The 19775-nt window shown below is 37.4% G+C and overlaps 3 protein-coding genes across 11 annotated transcripts in view; 2 read left to right on the top strand and 1 right to left on the bottom strand.

Moving 5' to 3' along the window:
• Positions 1-9431, top strand: part of LOC126772162 (liprin-alpha-1) — a 148066-nt gene extending 138635 nt beyond the window's left edge. For 4 of the 9 annotated variants that reach the window (XM_050492365.1, XM_050492362.1, XM_050492369.1 and 1 more), the window contains 11 exons: positions 75-392; positions 815-889; positions 1349-1473; positions 1584-1628; positions 3767-3962; positions 4063-4190; positions 4255-4457; positions 4621-4779; positions 4938-5052; positions 5258-5531; positions 5951-9431. In XM_050492365.1, coding sequence (XP_050348322.1) covers positions 75-392; positions 815-889; positions 1349-1473; positions 1584-1628; positions 3767-3962; positions 4063-4190; positions 4255-4457; positions 4621-4779; positions 4938-5052; positions 5258-5531; positions 5951-6046 — 1734 coding nt within the window. In that variant the 3' untranslated portion in view covers positions 6047-9431. Of the gene's footprint in view, positions 1-74; positions 393-814; positions 890-1348; positions 1474-1583; positions 1629-3766; positions 3963-4062; positions 4191-4254; positions 4458-4620; positions 4780-4937; positions 5053-5257; positions 5532-5950 lie in introns of those variants that run through there. The other 5 variants (XM_050492364.1, XM_050492366.1, XM_050492368.1 and 2 more) reach the window with 5 other exon arrangements.
• Positions 9432-10020: 589 nt separating this feature from the next.
• LOC126772164 (ribosome biogenesis protein BMS1 homolog) lies at positions 10021-14257 on the bottom strand. Its single transcript, XM_050492370.1, has 2 exons — positions 13283-14257; positions 10021-12589 (listed from the first exon to the last, which is right to left on the bottom strand). Exons 1-2 carry the CDS (start codon positions 14184-14186, stop codon positions 10074-10076), a joined length of 3420 nt encoding a protein of 1139 aa, XP_050348327.1. The 5' UTR covers positions 14187-14257; the 3' UTR covers positions 10021-10073.
• Positions 14258-14688: 431 nt separating this feature from the next.
• Positions 14689-19775, top strand: part of LOC126772539 (protein Aster-B-like) — a 38967-nt gene continuing 33880 nt past the window's right edge. The window contains exons 1-2 of the mRNA XM_050492939.1: positions 14689-14873; positions 15724-15843. Coding sequence (XP_050348896.1) covers positions 14830-14873; positions 15724-15843 — 164 coding nt within the window. The 5' untranslated portion in view covers positions 14689-14829. The remainder of the gene's footprint in view (positions 14874-15723; positions 15844-19775) is intronic.

The raw sequence follows: 19775 nt of genomic DNA, 5'->3' as shown, positions 1-19775 counted from the left end.
TGGCCTATACTTATAGTCCAGACTAAAACAGTTTTGAAATATAGAGTAATTGATCTCATGAAATTTTACTTCAGAACGACGAGTCTGAAGGTGCAGAGGGCGGACACACAGATGCGGCGGCCCTCGCGCTCATGCTGCAGGAACAGCTGGACGCCATCAACACGGAGATACGCCTCATACAGGAGGAGAAGCAGAGCACAGAAGCACGTGCGGAGGAGCTGGAGTCCAGGGTCAGTACCGTCCCAGCCCCGCCGACCCACACCCGCCCCACTCTAACGCGTCGTGACTTACAGGTGGGCAGCTACGAGCACATGAACGTGGTGTCGCGACGGGCGGAGTCTCCGCCCCCCGCCGCCTCGCCCTCCAGGCCCAACCACCACAAGTACCACACCGTGAGTACCACACCTCCACATCGCCTCATACTATACCACAACTACCGTGGAAACTTACACTAACTTAACTTTGTGCCTCGAATTAATTTCCTATAACAATAAAACAGCTGTAAAATGATACTGTAGCTATGTGTAGTGTTTGATCTGAAATTCGGGCACTTAAAAATGAACATTCCCCAGCCTATCGGGCTTACATGAATCTCAACTTATTATTTATTGTTATATTAAGAGATATATAAAAGATAAATGCTAAAAAAGTCAGAAATTTCAAATTTCATCAAGCGCATTGAGCCTTCATAATCTGTTTGTGCGCACTTAAATGTAGAATCGAACCGTCACAAGGTCGACCCGCTCGTAAGTATGTCCAAACATAATCCGTTGCGTTGCGAGCTCGCCGCTAACCGAACACTTGTGTGGGGCAGGCGCCGGCCTCCATGTCTCCGGCGCACGCGCACTACCGCGCCGTGCCCGCCTCCGAGAGCCTGCCCTCCAGCCAGGTCGGTCCCCCACCCGCACTCCTCGCTCACCCGACAGCATTTTGCAACCCCGCCTCGCACTCGACACCCGATCGCCCGATCTATTTTGCCGCTTTTCCGACCCCGCCACCAGATCTGCGGCCTCCCCGTCCACCCCCACGTAGTCTCCGGAAAAGTACGATCGCACTCCCCTCGCTCGGACGCAAAGCCGGTCCGCACCCGGGAGCGCCGGCGGGGCCGAGAGCGACCTCCGACTCGCGCGGAGCCTAAATTTTCGAGCGAAATATCGGAAAGCGGTTTTCCCGCAGATCACGCTCTGTAATACTAGAGGAGGTACCGGCTAGCGCTCGTATACCGCAATGCAAAATTTTCGCTTTCCCGTTGAGCTTCGTGGAAGATCCCCTCGGTCCCCCGCCGTACTAGTTTTCCGCTTCCGTTGAATTCGTACCGCCCGTCGCTGACCGCTGCCGGCGTCCGCAGCTGCAGCTGTGCGAGGACGCGGGCGACGCCGACGCGCCGCGCGCGCTGCGCCTGGAGCGCGCCGCGCGCGCGCTGGCGGCCGAGCGGGAGCGCCTGCGCGCGCACTACCCGGCGCCCTACGACTCGTGAGTCCGCTGCCTTTTACTTTTGTGCCGTGAGCCGATCGATCTTAATTTTTTATGAAATGCTTTTAAATGTTTAATGCGATGCTCCTGAATGCTTTCACGCCGCCCAGGACGTCGATCGTGTCGGGAAGCCTCGCGAGGATCCCTATCCACAGGTGTTCGTCAGTTCCTACCTTTCGACCTAGCCGCGTTCGACCTCCGCCCGCCCCGCCCGGGCGGAGTCGGTCGGCCTCCCTGGCGAGTGCCCGGTGCGACTGTCCCGACGACTCGCTCAATTACGCCCCCCACAAACTCTGTTTGAAATCTAAGCTGTACGATATACTGAACAATTATTTACTTCATCACCCGAGTTCTTCTGCGAGTTATATATGAGATAAAAGATATATTTTGAGATTTTAATAGATCTGGCGAAAAATTTAGTTCGTTTGCGTCCGTGTGTATATAGCGAATGCCCTAGAAACTTTGAGCAAATGACGGCTTTGCGTGCATACACCATAGGATTAATTATTTGCGTCCTAGATATCTTGCCTCTGATAAAATGTAATGAATATAGAACGAAGTCGATTACCTCAAGACGTATCTGTTAATTTTAGTGATATTTAAGGAATCTCTCACTCGACGTAATAGTACTGAGCCATATTTAACAAAAATTGAAAAGGATGCTTAGTTACAAAAAAAAGTTTTTTACCAAGTGACATAACCAGAATTATAATATTGAGATGTATCCCCGACGTTGCCATATTTAATATTTTTTTGATATTACCAGAACAACCTAACAAGAAACGATGACTTTAAGGGTATTTTTTTATATATGATAATATTATTATATTATCCAACAAGCTTTAAATGTAAAATAATTTTTTTAATATTTTATGGAGTTGAGGATAAACTTAAATATATTAATAGCTATTGATAAATATTTATTAAAAAGATACTATGTATAGATTTATTTTTAATATAAAAATTAAATTGATATAAAATATTTTTTACACTATATATTTTTGTAAAGTGTTCAAATATTTTTGTTATAAAAATAAACGAATGGAATTACTAAGGATTGTATTTTCATATTTCCAAGGATAATATTTGGACTTAAACTGCGTAAACGGTACGTAGACATATCTATATGGTGTGATGATTGGTGTTCCCTGTAGCGGCTTATATTGGCTTTAATATTATCCATAGTAATTCCATTAAGAACGCTAGACAAACGATTATTCCAACGCTAGAAATGATAATTCGTGCGTGATTCCTTTCTTTTATAATTATTCAGGCTCTCGTTCGTGTTTTGTATTATATTCGTGCGTCAAAGGATTAGTGTCAAAGCCTTGATATTATAATTTCACACATTATTCATAACTATTGCATGGAATTTCGTTCGTCGTTTCAATTTTATACAATATCACAGACCAGTTTGTTCACTGGACACATTCAGTAATATTATAAATCTATACAAAGAAATAAAATTTAAGTGTCTTTTTATGATTTCAAAATTACTGTCACATATTAAGTTAATAATTTGCAAGTTCTAAAAACCAAATGAACCGTTAATATATATATACCATTTTAAATGGCAATTTTGCTACCTTATTCGAATTGTTCAGTATAAGGCTGAGTCTAGCGGTGCAGAGAGGCAATAGTGCTTGTGTCTTGGATACAATGCCACAGGACAATCTTTTAGACGTGTTTTTGCTATAAATTTGTAATGTGTATTTTGTTTTTTTTTTCTTTAATAATTTTATATATTATAAAAATGACTGTACATAGTATTGTCCAGTTATATTTTTGATATTGACATATGATTAACAATATTGCGTACAATTATAATCACATTAGAAAAATTACAATACCTCAGTACTGAGAGCTACCCGGTGACATTCATAAGTAAGCTCCGCTTTATTAGCTTACTTTATTACTTCTTCATTTTTATATATAGGTAATTATGCGCTAATCAAGGTTTGATAGTAAAATAAACTTTAGAGATACCCATTTTTTATATATTAAAAATTAAATTTTTACTACTCTAGGACTGGTGAACCTGAAATGGTGGGTAATGAAATATTAAAAGTAATATCATCCTATGACGGGAGATGGATGAACTGGTTGAAGGGTTAGTTACTGAGTATCTAAGGGAACATCGTACAGTTACACTGAAAAAAATATCAGTGTACTCATAGGCGAATCATATGAATCTTATGACCGGCGTCGTCCACTCATCATCGGCCGGTCTTCTTTTTTATCTTTCGCCGAATTTCTGTTTCTTAGATTAAAAAAAATATTGACATTTTCTTAGCTCCAGCCAGGAATCCCTGGGTGGGGTAGTGGCCTCGAGCAGTGCCGCGTGGGGGGGTGCGTCCCCCGGTTTACCCAGAGGAGTCGCAGCCGCGGCCTCTGCCGTTTCCATCGCTTCCATGCACCAGCAGAAGAAGAGAGGCATCAAGAGCTCGCTAGGGAGATTCTTCAGCAAGAAAGAAAAAGCGGGAATGCCGGTGAGTTCCCGATTTAAGACGTAGTCGCAAGGATCATACGATATAGATGGTGCTGCTAACCTGCCTTTCGGAAGAGATTCTGTAGTGCACAATCCCGCAGCTGGCGCAGGGGCCCAGTCCGCGCTCGCTGTCGTCGGCGTCGTCGCTGGGCCTGGCCGCGCTGGGCGACGACGACGCGCACGCGCACGCGCCGCTGCAGCACCAGGACTACGCGCGCACCAAGACCAAGTGAGTACCCGCTCGCGTCCGGCGACCCCGGCGCGCGCGTTCTCTGACTGAGCTGGCTGTACAGGGAGCGCGACTACCGCCACGAGCTGCTGGGCGAGGCCATGCGCGCCGGCACGCCCTTCGCGTTGTGGAACGGGCCCACGGTGGTGGCGTGGCTGGAGCTGTGGGTGGGTATGCCGGCCTGGTACGTGGCGGCCTGCCGCGCCAACGTCAAGTCCGGAGCCATCATGTCCGCGCTCTCGGACCAGGAGATCCAGAGGGAGATCGGTGAGCTTACTGTGATGAACTAGGAGTAAACATTTGAGAGCTTTTCAACCGATGTACTTACTACTACTTGGTGCCTCGATTTTGCAAAAGAATAACGAATTGGCTAAAATAAAAAAAAAACCGGTAACCAGTGAAGTGTTCAATGAGTGGTCCCCATTCGCAGGCATCAGCAATCCCCTGCACCGGCTGAAGCTGCGGCTGGCTATCCAGGAGATGGTTTCCCTGACGTCTCCCTCGGCTCCGCGCGGGACGGCGTGTGCGGCGCTCGCCTTCGGGGACATGAACCACGAGTGGATCGGCAACGTGTGGCTGCCCTCGCTGGGTGAGTACACCACCACGATACAGGAGACGCTCATTCAAACGCGTGGATAACGATAAAACAACACGCGAACTGAGATAAAACAAAAAATGTGTACTAAAACTTATTCAATCAATACAGAGATAACGTGAAGAAATGGAAATATAATGATCATTTTTCAGGTTTACCTCAATATAGAACAACGTTTATGGAATGTCTGGTGGACGCCCGGATGCTGGAGCATCTCACAAAAAGAGATCTTCGGACTCAGCTGAAGATGGTTGACAGTTTTCACAGGTAAAGTGATCGTGGCCTCCTGACCGATATCGGTCACTGGGGCCGGTCTCCTAGCCTTTATAAGTACACATCATATCATAGTGCACAAGAGTGTGCATAAGCACAGGTGCAATGTCTACTCCCTCACTCTCATAATCCGATGGGAGGGCAGTCCGACACAAGGGCCGGTGGGGCTCGTCAGTGAGCGAGTGGTTGGTGTGCGCAGGACGTCGCTGCACTTCGGCGTGGCGTGCCTGAAGCGCGTGGGCTACTCCGTGCGCGCGCTGGACGAGCGGCGCCGCGCGGCCGAGCTGGTGGCGCGCGACGTGCTGGTGTGGACCAACGAGCGCCTGCAGCGCTGGCTGCTGTCCATCAACCTCAAGGAGTACGCCAACAACCTGGCCGAGAGCGGCGTGCACGGCGCGCTCATCGCGCTGGACGAGAACTTCGACGCCAACAGCATGGCGCTGGCGCTGCAGATCCCCACGCAGAACACGCAGGTGACTGCGACACTGTTGCTATATGTCATCAGCTTGTAGTCATACATATGTTACATTTATTCATTTTAAAGGCGAACGAAAAATAGGTGACAGAATTAGTTATTATATATACCGTAGGAACTATGATGTTAACGCTGGCTGACTTACTCTTTCAACTGGTATAATCGTATACTAATAAAGAAATGGTGTTTAGCGATAGAAAAATTGGTCAAAAGGGGGAACTCATTAGGTGAAGAATTAAGTGAAAAATATATTTTGTTTATAGTGCACAAATAGTTCAATTCCCGTTACGTTACGCACAAAAATTTATAAACAGTAATAACTCGTTTAAAAAATCTTAGAGTCAATGCATATGCATTAATGATTCCTTACAAATGCATACAAATTCCATCCCTAACCGAAGTGATGATGTATTCCAGGCGCGACAAATCCTCGAAGTGGAATACAACAACCTCCTGGCGACCGGCACGGAGCGGAAGCCGCGCCCCCCGCACGACCACGCGCCGCCCTCCTGACACCACACCATCAACTAGGCGTGGCCCCTCCCCCTCGCCGACGCACCCAGCGCGTGACGTCACGTGACGAGGGGAACTTTGCAGGTTTAAATGGGTTGCGTAAATGCGACGCGTACGTGCAATGACAAACATGCGTTCGGTCGTTCGTGTAGATGATGATATGCGAGGTTTATTATTATCGGTTGAGTCTTTCAGAGAATTATTTGATTCGTGCAGGATATCATTTTATATGTTCCTGAAGAAACTTAAAATTAAATCTTTATCACAAGTTCCGTTGATGTAAATTGTTTTCACAATCAAGAAGCCAGCGAAGATTGTAAATATATTGATTTATTTATTATTGTAATTTATTTAATGTAGGATTGTGCACGATCACCGGATAGGGAATTGTACCACAAAATAAACTAAGTCTCCGATTGTATGGAGTTTGATACTGTTTGTGGTCAGGTTGTCCTTTTGTAATATGGCAACACGCTTAGACACAATAAATAGGCAATATAAAAAAATGGTCTCGCAAGACAATAAAATATTAACGTTGACATTTTGCATTTTCTAGTCAAATTTGAATAAAACAGATCTTTTTCGAAGCTAAGGTGTTGCCAGATTTTTAAAAGAAAGTGTTGTTACTACAATAAACTGTCGTCTGTGTATAATAACTATTGAATAAAAATCGTTGTAGCGTAACGCTTTATATTATAATATATTTAATTAATGGAAGTGCTCCGAGGGTAGTTTTACAATGTACTTAACGTGTATTCCATATTATATTTATTATTATTAATAATGAGGAAACTAAGGTAAGGCTCTGCGGTGTGTGTCGTGCGAGAAATATTATCAATTCAAAAAAGGCGTTCTGATTCATTTGGGAAGGCAGTTAAATTATTCAAAACTATTCGGTCGTCATTCTCAAATTTTAGACCTTATTGTTTATCCCATAAAGTTATAACTAAGGTATTTTGCAGACAGTACGCACTGTTACAGAGTCGGTAGTTGGAATGCGACGATAAGTCTACCAAGTGCCTCGCCGAGGTCAGTGTACATATAGCTTTACATAGAATAACGTGTGCCTCTCTGTTCGACCCATAATATCTTTAACTAATGTACTTAGTAATATACACCTCGTAAAATACAAAACTTTATAGAAATTTTCTTTCAATTTTCATGTTACCGTTAATGTGCTTATTTAAAAGTTGTTAATTCGGACAGTGCTCAGAGCAGAGAGTATTATGGAAGTAACAGAATAGTCGAAAATAGTAAAAAATATAATAAACATGCAATACTGCTATGCAACTGTCGTCGTTTATACTATAACAATATATTACTTAATTTAAATAATGTTAAAATCTGTGTCAACTCCAATATACCTTCTGTTCTGGGTCGTAACTGTTTCGACAGTATTTTTGTGTTCACTGTATACTTATGCATTTACGGCTTAGAGTAGATCCATTTATGAGTCCCTGCTAGTGTTAAGTACAGACGGCACACACATACTAGTCTCGTGTACAGTGTTACTACATCGTTTTATAATCTTCTATTTTATTAAGTACCTTGTAGCGACATGGATCGTAGCTAAGGTATATTTTGTTAAGCGTTTACAAATGGTGTTGGATGTGTAGTTTGCGATTTGCAAATATTAGGGCTCGGTGGAGATACTGTTGGCATCGAAATACACTTTACTACACTTCTAAACAGACAATAATCTTTAAATGTCACACATCTGTCAATGTCAAGATGACATGTAAGTTAAAATATTACCTCCGGTAAAAAAAGTTTTTAATTAAATTTTCAACAGTTTCTCCACCGCCCTTAGCTCGATTGTAATCCCAATAGCTAATGGAATAAAGTATATAATTATATAGCTAACCGATTTTACTTTGACGGAATCTTTATTAGTAGCTAATACGATGTAAATATGGTTTCTAAATAGCGTTTATATGAAGTAGATATGAAATGTAGCAATATATAGCTAGGATGTGTTCAAACGAAGTTGTTTAGTTTATTTCTATTAATTTTATGCTTAATTAATTATTTATTAACTAGACAATTTAAGTTATTGCTAGCTGGCAACACTCGACGAAGCTACACCTTATTTCAATGAATACCTCATTCGTGTATGACACTAACGGTTGTCGAAATCACAATTTTTAGTACTTTTTTTAATTAAGCGCAAAGATTAAGAGGCGTAGGTGCCTTTCGCCAGGAGTTACAGTTCCAGTGACTTGTATATAATTGTGACAGTATTATAAACATAGTGGATCGCTTGTCTGATGGGATGATATTAGAATAATTGTAATCAAATTTGACGGACCTAACCGTCGATGCGATCACACTTGATTAGGAGCGATTTGTTTAAATGTCGAGTTTAAAAAGTTTTCGATTCGTCCAGTATTGTTGATGAATTTTGTCGCCAGTGTTGGGGCCCGTGGGAAATTCTTTTTTCAAAAGTCAAATTTTAAATTATTTTTATAAGTCCAATTTAGTTTATTTCTTTAAGTAAGAAATAATGTAAAATTGAAAAAATATTCTATTCATTATTCCAGTTGAATTGACGAAATAAATTACACATTATATTGTCATTTATGTATTTACTTCCCTACGTATTTACGGGTCCCTTTTTATTATTAGTATTTGACTTATTATATCAATATAGAGGTGGCTTAATAAATCGTGAATAACGAGTAAAAATATTTTTTGCATACTTATAGAAGAACATAGGTGTGTCCGACGCGCGGCGTCTCGATATCATTGGTACACATCATTCGTTTCATTATATTATATAAAGTTTATATACATAGCGACTACATAAAGTTTTATATGCGATTGTAACGTGTTTACGAGATATTAAGTTACTCGTTAGATAGTAGCTTATCGGTGTAGCTGCAGTTTTGTATTCGACCCGCTCTCCGAAACTCCACAAGTGCCAACTCTAGGACGGACGCGGCTCAGACATTCCACTCGTGCGACGCTCGCGCTACCAAAGAGTAAAGTTACCTTCACATTAAGGAATTTATGTATCATAGGATTCTAGTGAAACAAAATTGTCGAATGTATATAATTTTGCATATGTGTTAAATAGCTTCGTATAGTGGAGAGTATTTAATTGAATTCGTACCGCTAGTATTCCATCCTGTGACGTACGAGCGGTAACATTCCAGGCTTTGTGTAAGTTATCGCTTTCCGCCCTCGCCTATGACGTCGTTACAGGTATCCGTGACACAACAGGGCATCGCGTTATGTCGAAGTGGAAATTGTTATTGTAGGCAGTGATTATTTTGACCAATGTAATCTGATCTATGTAACGTTTGTAAAAACATTTACTGAACGTGCGATGACGACATACGTTATGCATAATGATAAGAGGTAAATACAATTTACACGATACTAAGCGTTTTGTTTCATTTTATACCATCATACCCAAAAATCTTAATATCTTCTAATACATAACTTTATTATAATTTTATGAAAATGATTATGAAATATTGTTTACTCACAATTCAAATTGCTGAGAATTATAAAACGAATGTAAAAATAAACAAATTATATAAAATCAACGCAGAATAAATACCTTTAATTAATATAATTATAGAAAATATGATTGAAATTAACGATGACCACATGTCTGTGCTGCATGGGTAACTGATGGGGGTGAGTGTGTATGTGCCGTGCTTGCGTGTTTGATTGATGTGTGTATAGTATGAAAATATTGCTTACCTTATACGAACCACTATTAGTTTGGTCTCTCTTGTTTTTTTTATGGTAATTCAAGTTTATATTCAGTTATTTAAATAAAATAATTATAATATAGAGCTTGAATATTGGTTTTACATTTTTGTAGATATTGTAAATGTGATATGTTTATTCAGTTATCGGACCAGAAACTTAGAAACTTAAAAATTTTCAATATTTATCTAATAATTTAAACAAAGCTCCCGAAATTCAATTAATTTTTAGAAAACAGTATATTAACACGATACGATTTTGAAAATATTTATTTTATTTTAAATATAACAAATAAGCGTACAGTACATTACATTTGTTTCTGCGTTTTATTCGACATTTTACTTAAATGTCTACAAATTTTCTTCTTCATCTCCTTTTGTCGTTTCAATTTACGCCACTCGACTTCTTCTTGTTGTTTTTTATACTTTTTCATTTTCTCTGACGTTAATTCTTTTTGAACTTCTTTCTTCTTCTCGAAGTTAGTTTTCAACATTTTCATAACATTGGAAACTTTCTGTTCGTGTGGATTCTTTATGACAGCTATTCTATTTGAGAATTTTTCTTTTGTATTCATGCCTGTTAATGTTATTGTCTTTCCTTTCGGTTTTAACCTATAAGGTAAAGCCTTTTGTAATTCTTTTGGTATTACCAATGGTTTAAACACCTTGGGCTGTCTGGCAATCTCAGTGTACATTGAATCGTTGTTTGCCTCATGTTTAATATTACGTTCTCGCTTCAGCTGACCTTTCGTTTTCATTCCCTCCCAAGCGTTCTTACTACCGATAGGGAGTAAGAGATTTACTACTGGCGCGTAAAATTTGGTAACATCTACTTTAAACCAAGTCCTGCAGAAAATAACATCACTCATAAGGATTTTATCTTCAAAAGTGGCGCGGAATGCACCTTCGGGCTTGTTCAAAGCTTTTTTAATCTGTCCTCTGATGCCGGAAACAGTTTTAACCCTCGCTCCCTCGAATTTTGCAACTTCAAGAGTTGTCGTAAACATATCTTTGATGAAAGCGGTTTTTTTATAAATCTTTAGAGGTGTTCCAACTAGTTTTAATTTTTTCATAATCTGTGTGGATTTATTGATTTCGTTAACGCTACCCGTTGCTGCTATTCTGAAGCCCAACTGTTTTATTTCATTAGAAGCATTATTGACAGTTTGCAACGCCAAAAAACCTGTATTTTGTGGTGTTACTGGTCCATAGAAGTGCATATTACACGTGACGTGTTCAGGGGTATATTTTAAATATCTGCATTTCATGTCGTCTTCAATTTTAGAATATATTGGTAATGTTTGGAATCGCCGCCAACCAAGGGATATAATCAGAGGATCATTCGTTTTTAGAATTTTTTTATACCATCTATGTTTTTTTACCTTGCAAGATACAAATCCGATGTTCTGTTCAGCCATGTTTAATGCGCCAATAAGAAGTGGATAACTAGAATCGAAGTTCGTAACGAACTCGGAAGGCATATTTTTGAATAGCATTCTGACATACAGGCCTGGTCTAAACCCTTCTACCTCAATTCTTAAACCATTGTCTAAGTTTTCGAAAACTGATTTATTCAACTCTGATTGTTTTAGTGCTTCTGCTTTTAGGCTTTCGTAATATGAATGATCGCCTTTGATTCTGTGGTCATCTGGGTTGTCATATTCGGAGTCAAACTTAGCCTTCAATTTTAATTTTTTATTGAGAATTTCTGATTTAGTTGGGTCAGCTTTTCGTTTAGATCCCACTTCCTCTTTCGAGGCTTCCGTTGTATTTTCTGCGTTAACATGTTTTTCACCTGTTTCTAAATCTTCGAAATCTCCGTACATTTCATCATCACCATCACTAGCGTCATCCAATCGTAAAAGTTCCTCAGCATCTTCATCTGCAGATCTTTTGCCAGTTACAAAATTATTGATTAAAATCTGTTTGTATAAATCTTTTGTCCAATCTGTTAAATTGGGTTTGTCTAAAGAATAAAAAAATGAACATTCATCTTGATCTAATTGTTCTTTCTCCCTATGTTTCTTTTTCTGAGTGCTAGTCACTTTTTTAAAGAGTCCTCCAATTTCTTCGTCATCACTATTATCACTATCCTCTCCCTCTTTTGTCTGTTTCGTTTTGTTGCCAATTTCAAAATCTCCATATACTAGTTTCATAATGTTCTTAGAAGTCTTTTGTCGCTCAAAATATGCCATTGTCGCTTTTTCACTTAATTTTTCTTTCCATTTTGTATTATAATCATCCTCTTCAGCTTCAGATTTTTCAGAGTCTGAATCATCAGAATTTGGCTCATTTTCAGGTATTTTTTTTTCGACGCCATCATCATCAGCTTCTTCCTCAGAGCCCGAATTATTATCCCAAGGGAGTTTTGAGCTGGTCTTGGTTTCTTTTTCACTTTGATCTATACCACTATCATTTCCAGAATCACTTTCATCCTCTGACTCATTTTCGTCAGAACTGTCCTGGTTTTTACCACACTGTAAGTATTCATCATCCTTGACCATATCTGGATATATAACATCACCTCCACTAAAAAGTTTTAGACCAGTTTCCTGCATTTGCTCATCAACTGTTTCCTTTGTTTCTACAACATTTTTTAATAAAGCCTTCTTTTCATCTGCTTCTTCATCTTCGCGTTTATGTGAATGGGATCCTTTAAGTTCAATATAGACAGCATCTTTATCATATACTATACCACCAACACCTGAAAAAGGTGCATATATTTGTCTTTCTCTTTCCATCAAGTGCCTTTTTTTTTCACTGTTTGGCAATGGACAAGGGTCTGGTAAATATGATAATTCACTTATCTTCATATCTCCGACACCTGAAATAAAAGAACATTTTCTTTTTTATAAAATATTTACATAAACTTTTGTAAAAGTGGTATTGGATTATATCACATCGTTTTTCAGTCAATAGAATATTTATTAAAGGATTAATTACACCGATTAAGACATGTAGTCTGTCACAAAGTGAATTTAAAACAGTACTATAAATTGATTGTAAAAATAAAATCTATTCCAATTAATTGTCTTGACATACTATAAAAATATGACTTCAATTAAAAATCAATTGACTCAAATCAAATCACACTTCAGACAAAATATAATAAAAGGAAAATTAATTAACTTAATTTATTACTTAAAAATTATCTCAAAAAAGCCTTTCAAACATTTTATAACTGGTATTGTACAAGATTATATGAGCCTGAACCACTGGCTTAATACAGATTATAACAATACAAAATTAAAAAGCAAACTATATAACACCTATACTATGCTGCTATGCTGCTATTAGCTGCACCCAAACAAGCTGACGAGGCTTATGTGTTTCAAGAATAAAAATAAATATTAATATTTTGTTGCTATAAATAACTGAACTAATGAAACTCAGTTGGCACTCCTTTATACATATTGTAGTAGATATAATAAAACAATTCCTTATTTACTATTACCGAAATTACTAATTCAACATTTTTTTAAATATCAATATATCAAATACATATATATATATTTACCTGCTATATGAACAACAGAGTCTTTCATCATTGGTACTCCCCTGACATATCCATAAAGCACCACATCTCTGTTTATTTTGGGGTCCTTTCTTATACTCTCCTGGCTTGTGATATCTTCTAATCGATCAGCCAACAAATAGGCATGAGTCATTCTCCAGCTTAGAGGTCTAAATTTCATGACTGATATGAATCTAGATAAATTTTTTATTTCATTTCTCAAATACTCCCCATGTAGAATACCAGAAAGGTAGAACAACTTGGCTCCCGAATAAACTTCAGTCCAGAACCGATGTTTCAATGTTTTTTTAGTCATTTTAAGTTTCTTAGCATTCTTTATCATGTCAAGATGAGTCAAAACACCCATTATTTTAGGCATTCCATGGACTTGACATATATTTAAGAATTCAAAGATTTCCATCTCAAAACCAAAGCTCGCGTCGCAAAGTAGCAGGACAAGATCAGCGCATTTAGCTATGTCGATCATTGAGTTAATATCATTATTACATTCAATCAAAGTGAGCCGTCTTTTTTTGGAAGTTACTATTGTTATGGGGCCGTTTGTATTAGTCACATTTGTTTTAATGAAACTCTTAATAAGGTTATTTATAAGAGTTGTTTTGCCTACTCTCGGAGGACCGACAACGGCCACAACAATCGGTGGCGGATCTAATGGAGTCTTATCGACTTGTGGTATGTGCTGCTTCTTGGAAATAACATCTTCTCGGCGTCGGAATTGTCTTTCAGCCCGAACGGCTGATTGAATAGCAAACGCTTTTGGATTTCTTTGCCTCGCAGTTAGGTTAGACTGATCCACTTGGTTCTTCTTTTTCTTTTTCTCCGCTTTTCTCCCGGCATGTTTAGCTCGATGTGATTTTTTTTTGTCAAATATGGCTTCATCAGCCATAACTGTACGAATTAAATCAAATATTTTTTCAAAATAAATTCACGTGTTGTCTTCTCACATTGACATTGTTGTCAATTGTCACGCTGTGTGACTGACAGTGACATATGATGAGCATCACGAGCATGACAATGACATTCAGACAAAATTACGTTATGTTGTTTCTAAACGAAAGCTAATTTTCCGTAGACCTTTTCACTTTACTTTTATATTAAACTTTAATTGAGGGCTTATTTGATAGCTATATTATAAAAAAAAACTACAAATTCAAAAAACATATTTACTTCATCACTTTTCGGAAATCCCCACTAAAAAAAATATACGGCAGAATGACACAAACACTATTTGCATAATGAATTAGCTTTGCAATACATCGATTTGTGAAACTGAATTGATTTATCATGTACAATATTTAAACTAGGTATTAGAATTGAAAATGTTGGCCATGGCCACACATGACTTATTTTGACACAGATAACATTGCCTGAACTGTCAGTGATGCACCGCGAATCGATGTTGTATGATTGACCTATTGTGTTTTCGTGAAAAAAGTCTTCAATTTGGATGATGAAAGCAAAAAACGCATCTCTTAATGATTGCTTGCGAGTGGAAGAAAGGAAAGTGAACTAAGACCATTCTCCTTACTATGACTACCTCGGAACTGGAGAGCCGAAACGTCGCTATTTCCATGTTAGTATGAATTTAATTGTTGTCCTATATCACGGAACTGTATTTAACATTAATCTAGATATCAAAGTTTATTTACGACATCCTATCGTTCAACGCCGATGTTTGTTTGTGACGCGTTAATTTAGTTGTAGGTCATCGATCCTTGGCCTGTGTGATAAATAAAAAGTCAATAAAAACACAAGAAAATAAATTATGAAATACAACAAAGGTAATTAAAGGTAACCTTTGTTTAATAAAACTCATTATTGAAGCATAATTGATAAAAAGTTGTTATCTGTAGACTTGAGTAAATATTTTCAGAAGAAAAAACTTTCTATACCATAAAGATAAAAATAACATTATATGTGTAAAATAATAAAAAGACATTAAATGTACTTGTAATAAAAAAAAAAATCTATATTTTTAAATTATTTTATTACAAAATCTTATAGGATGGCAACAACTGACAATTAATGTAATTATAAATTATTTTATAACTGTTCATGTATTACTCATACATTTAGCTACAAAACTTTAGTTTAAAACTGTTATATTGATTGAATGTTTTATTTCTTTTTTCTATTACATTATATTCATTAATCTATGTAAAATGTGTCAAGTTTACGGTATCTGAAATGGTTATAATTACTCAGCAGTGATCACAGCTAATGAAATAATGTTTATTCAATATTTTCCACACATTTATGGCATAAAAAACCTAAATATTGAATACAACATAACTTAAACATTATTAATACCTAATATTAAGTATATAATTTAAATTTCATATGTATATATAATGCTAATATTCTGTGATATAATATGGGTGTTATAAGTTTTCTTATTTAAGCAACATTAATTAAATTTATAGGAGAAAATCTGTGGAAAATCTAGTGATATCATCCCAAGATGCCATCGGACAGAGCATAAGCCAAGCTCTCAGTTTCTCCGGGGTAATCTCACAACCTAATCAAGGATTACCCGAAAACAAGTAAGTTAAATTATTTTTATCATGTTAAGCCAGTTTAATTAACACTATGCTGTTATTCCTATAAATGTTAAATAGGGATTGATCAGTTAAACAGTGCTGTGTCCTTGTCTTTCAAACATCAAATCCATGATGACAGAAAGAGAGAAAATGTTTAACCAAATATATAAATTGTGTTTTATACGTAAGGCCCTTGATTTTTATGAATAAAATACCATTACTATAAATTCCATTTCAAGATAATTTTACATGTTATTCAAAGTCATGTGCTTTGATAGGAATGTTAGCTTCCTACCTACTTAGTGTGAGCCTGTCTGGGTAGGTACCACTCATTCATTACGTAATCAATCCTGAAATAATGATACTTATTATTGTTGTATTCTGGTTTTAATGGTGAGTGAGCCACTACAGGCAAGGGAGAGAACATGTTTGTTCCAAGGTTTGTGGTGCATTGGCAATGTAATGAATGATTAATATTTCTTACAGCATTAATGTTTATAGGTGGTGGTGACCACATAACATCACATTACCCATTTGCCCATCCACACCAAACAATAAAATAAAAGTATTTCATATCTGGTCGCAATGAAGTTAGCAGAGTTGAATGTTTCTAAAATTTTAACTTTCTGTAGACATAGATCCTATCCTTAATCATAAAGTTTTTATGCTTAATGTATTTTTTTTTAAATTAAATAGCATTAAACTATATATGAAAGGTCATGCATTACTTTGTATGTAAACGAGAATATATCTATTTAAATATCTTCAAAGTTTACAATAAAAAAAAATCTTTTTTTATATTGTATAGGTTGGCAGACATGCATATAGGCAACCTGATGGTGGAGGGAAGAGGGTATTGAAACACACAAATGCTGAAATGATACTGTCTGTTTAATAATGAAGTCGCAAATTATATGTCTTACAGTTGTAGGATATATATACTAAGTTACATCTAATACACACTTACATGCTACTGTCACCTAGTGGTCACCAACACCCATAGACATTGGTATTGTAACTATGATGACTAAGATGGGAACTAAGATGTTATGTCACTTGTGCCTGTAATTACACTAGCTCACTCACCCTTCAAACCGGAAGAAAACAATAACAAGTACTGCAGTTTTGGAATTCAAAATATTCATTAATTTAGAAACAAATGCAATCAAAATTGGTTCATCCTTTTTGGGGGCTATGATGCAACAGACACATATATACGTTAAACTCAGTAACAGCCTGTGTAAGTCCCACTGCTGGGCTAAGGCCCCCTCTCCCTTTTTAAGAAGATTTGGAGCTTGCAATGCGGGTTGGTGGAATACACATGTGACAGAATATCAGTGAAATTAGACACATGCAGGTTTCCTCACGATGTTTTCCTTCACCGTCAAGCATGAGATGAATTATAACCACAAATTAAGCACATAAAAATTCAGTGGTGCTTGCCCGGGTTTGAACCCACGATCATCGGTTAAGATTCACGCGTTCGAACCACTGGGCCATCTCGGCTTTTTTTACGTTAAACTCATAACACCTATTTGCACGGAGGTTTCAAAAAATTTAAATGACATGAGAAATGTTTGTAGAACTAAAGTTTGGCGCAGAATGCTATTGATTCTTAATATAACTAACTCCAAGGAGTAAGTATGACGAAAAACAGACAAATGCTGTTCAAGGCCAAGCATGCGCCAGCTCGTCTCGTTACTGTTGCCAAATGTATAATTGCGTTTAATTCACTTAAAAATCGTTAGCCTATTGATGCAGAATGACATTCCCATATATTTTAATATTACAAACATTTGACAATAGCCGAGATGGCCCTGTGGTAAGAACGCGTGAATCTTAACCGATGATCGTGGGTTCAAACCCGGGCAAGCACCACTGAATTTTCATGTGCTTAATTTGTGATTATAATTCATCTCGTGCTTTACGGTGAAGGAAAACATCGTGAGGAAACCTGCATGTGTCTAATTTCACTGAAATTCTGCCACATGTGAATTCTACCAACCCGCATTGGAGCAGCGTGGTGGAATAAGCTCCAAACCTTCTCCTCAAAAAGAGGAGAGGAGGCCTTTAGCCCAGCAGTGGGACATTCACAGGCTGTTACGGTACGGTTACGGGGTTTTTTTATTCATAATATCGACTGAAACAAACTCACGTAAGTACGCTATAGAATAAAACAGACGGACGGTTTGATTACTTGACGCTTGAACAAATATTAGTACGCATGTCACGTTGGTCTCTTCCCAAAAGCGTATATGACAATATTTAGTTTTGTCTTGGTGTGTAAAACAAACGACACCTTAAATGGGTCAATAGGATAAATAAAATTTGAGGATTGCAGCGCCTTGTTGGGCACTTAAATAAAAATATCGTAAAATCCTTTTATAGTGTCCCTTTTCAATTATACGTAAAAAGTTATCCTAGTTTAAGCTGTTCATATAAATATATATAATATATTTTATTATAATATTCACAACTATAAATGTAAAAGTATTGGATGTTGGTCACTCAATCACGGTCTAAAATATTTTACAAAAAATAGTAATAGTGGCGTAGCTAGGTGGACAAGGGCCCCGGTGCATAAGGAAACAATCGGGCCCTCATCCCCTTTTTCCGCGTAGCTTGAACGTATATTGGCCTTCAAAATTATAGATAAACTGAGTTCAACTTATCCCTAGTAGGCTAAATCCATACGTCGCCTCTATGAGGGGTAGTTTCTCTATTTGTTTAATAGAAGAAAATGGGAATAAATAAACAACGACGCACATGACAATATTTATTATTTTTTTCTGTTTCTCTTTTATGCTCCTCTCTTTTCAAAGCTGAGGTTAGTGGGCCCCTTGAGCTCCGGGGCCCTGGTGCACTGCAGCACCGGGCCCTGCGGTAGCTACGCCACTGATTACAATAGATTTTGTCGGACAACAGGTTTAAAAAAATGTCAAATTTAATTAACAGTTGGAAAGATTGATAGCAGCCAGTACAATAGTGTCGCTAAATTATAGTCGTATTCAAATGTCGATATAAGGATACTGATAAAAATAAAATATTTATCAGCAGTGTAATGTGTACAAATAGTAATACGTTAGATTCTATATTGAGCTTTATGATCCATAGTATTAGTGCTACAAATGCATGACTTTATTTAAAAAAAAAATTTGTTAAACTTTGAAAAATACATTTATCTATTTATTATTATAAATTCTAAAATGACAATAATAAATATACGAATTTACACTTGTGCTACAAATTTAGGAAAATATCCCAGCCCAGCCAGCGTCATTATTACGAAGTGTTATACTTGTATTTCTTCAAAATAGAACCTAAAATTTTATAGCGTGTTGTAAAAAAGCACGTGACATAAATAAAACGTAGCGTAAACACCGCGATTACGAACGAACGATGAACCGAAAGAAAATAATAACCTATATATATATATATTTGCCACCAACAGTAATCAGCGACATAATGTAAAAACTAGCCGTAACGTAACTAGTTCGTTCATAAATAAACAAAAAGTGACTTATGAGATATATAACCTCTTTGTTTAAAACTAACAAATATATTTCGCAACTCGGAAGCAGCTTATTTCATTCCTAACAATATAATTGGACTTACGATTATCTAGTCTCTAACGAAATGAGTAATTTTCATTATATACTATTGTAAATACATTAAACATTAACAATCGTCTTTAATATACACATATTAGTTTTCATTATTGTATTATTAACAATGAGAATATATTTATTTTCGTTAAAACAACGATTAATCGTAGTTGCAATAAAAAATTATCTTGCTATAAAATTATATCTTATCGGACGACATTGTGGAATTAGCACCAACAGTGAAGTGACATCTATTGAACGAATAATTGTGTTGTGAAAATGATGAAGTCGGAAACGGTTGTGGAACAGAAGGATTACGGTGTCCCGCTC

Source organism: Nymphalis io, chromosome 12, assembly GCF_905147045.1.
Source record: "Nymphalis io chromosome 12, ilAglIoxx1.1, whole genome shotgun sequence".
NCBI lineage: Eukaryota > Metazoa > Arthropoda > Insecta > Lepidoptera > Nymphalidae > Nymphalis > Nymphalis io.
The sequence above is the reverse complement of the archived record's forward strand: the minus strand, read 5'-3'. Positions and strand labels throughout refer to the sequence as shown.

Coding starts and splice junctions, on each gene's coding strand:
- LOC126772164 (XM_050492370.1), bottom strand. CDS start 14,186: ATGGCTGATGAAGCCATATTTGACAAAAAAAAATCACATCGAGCTAAA. Junction 12,590..13,282: donor CTCTGTTGTTCATATAGCAG/GTAAATATATAT, acceptor CTTTTATTTCAG/GTGTCGGAGATATGAAGATA.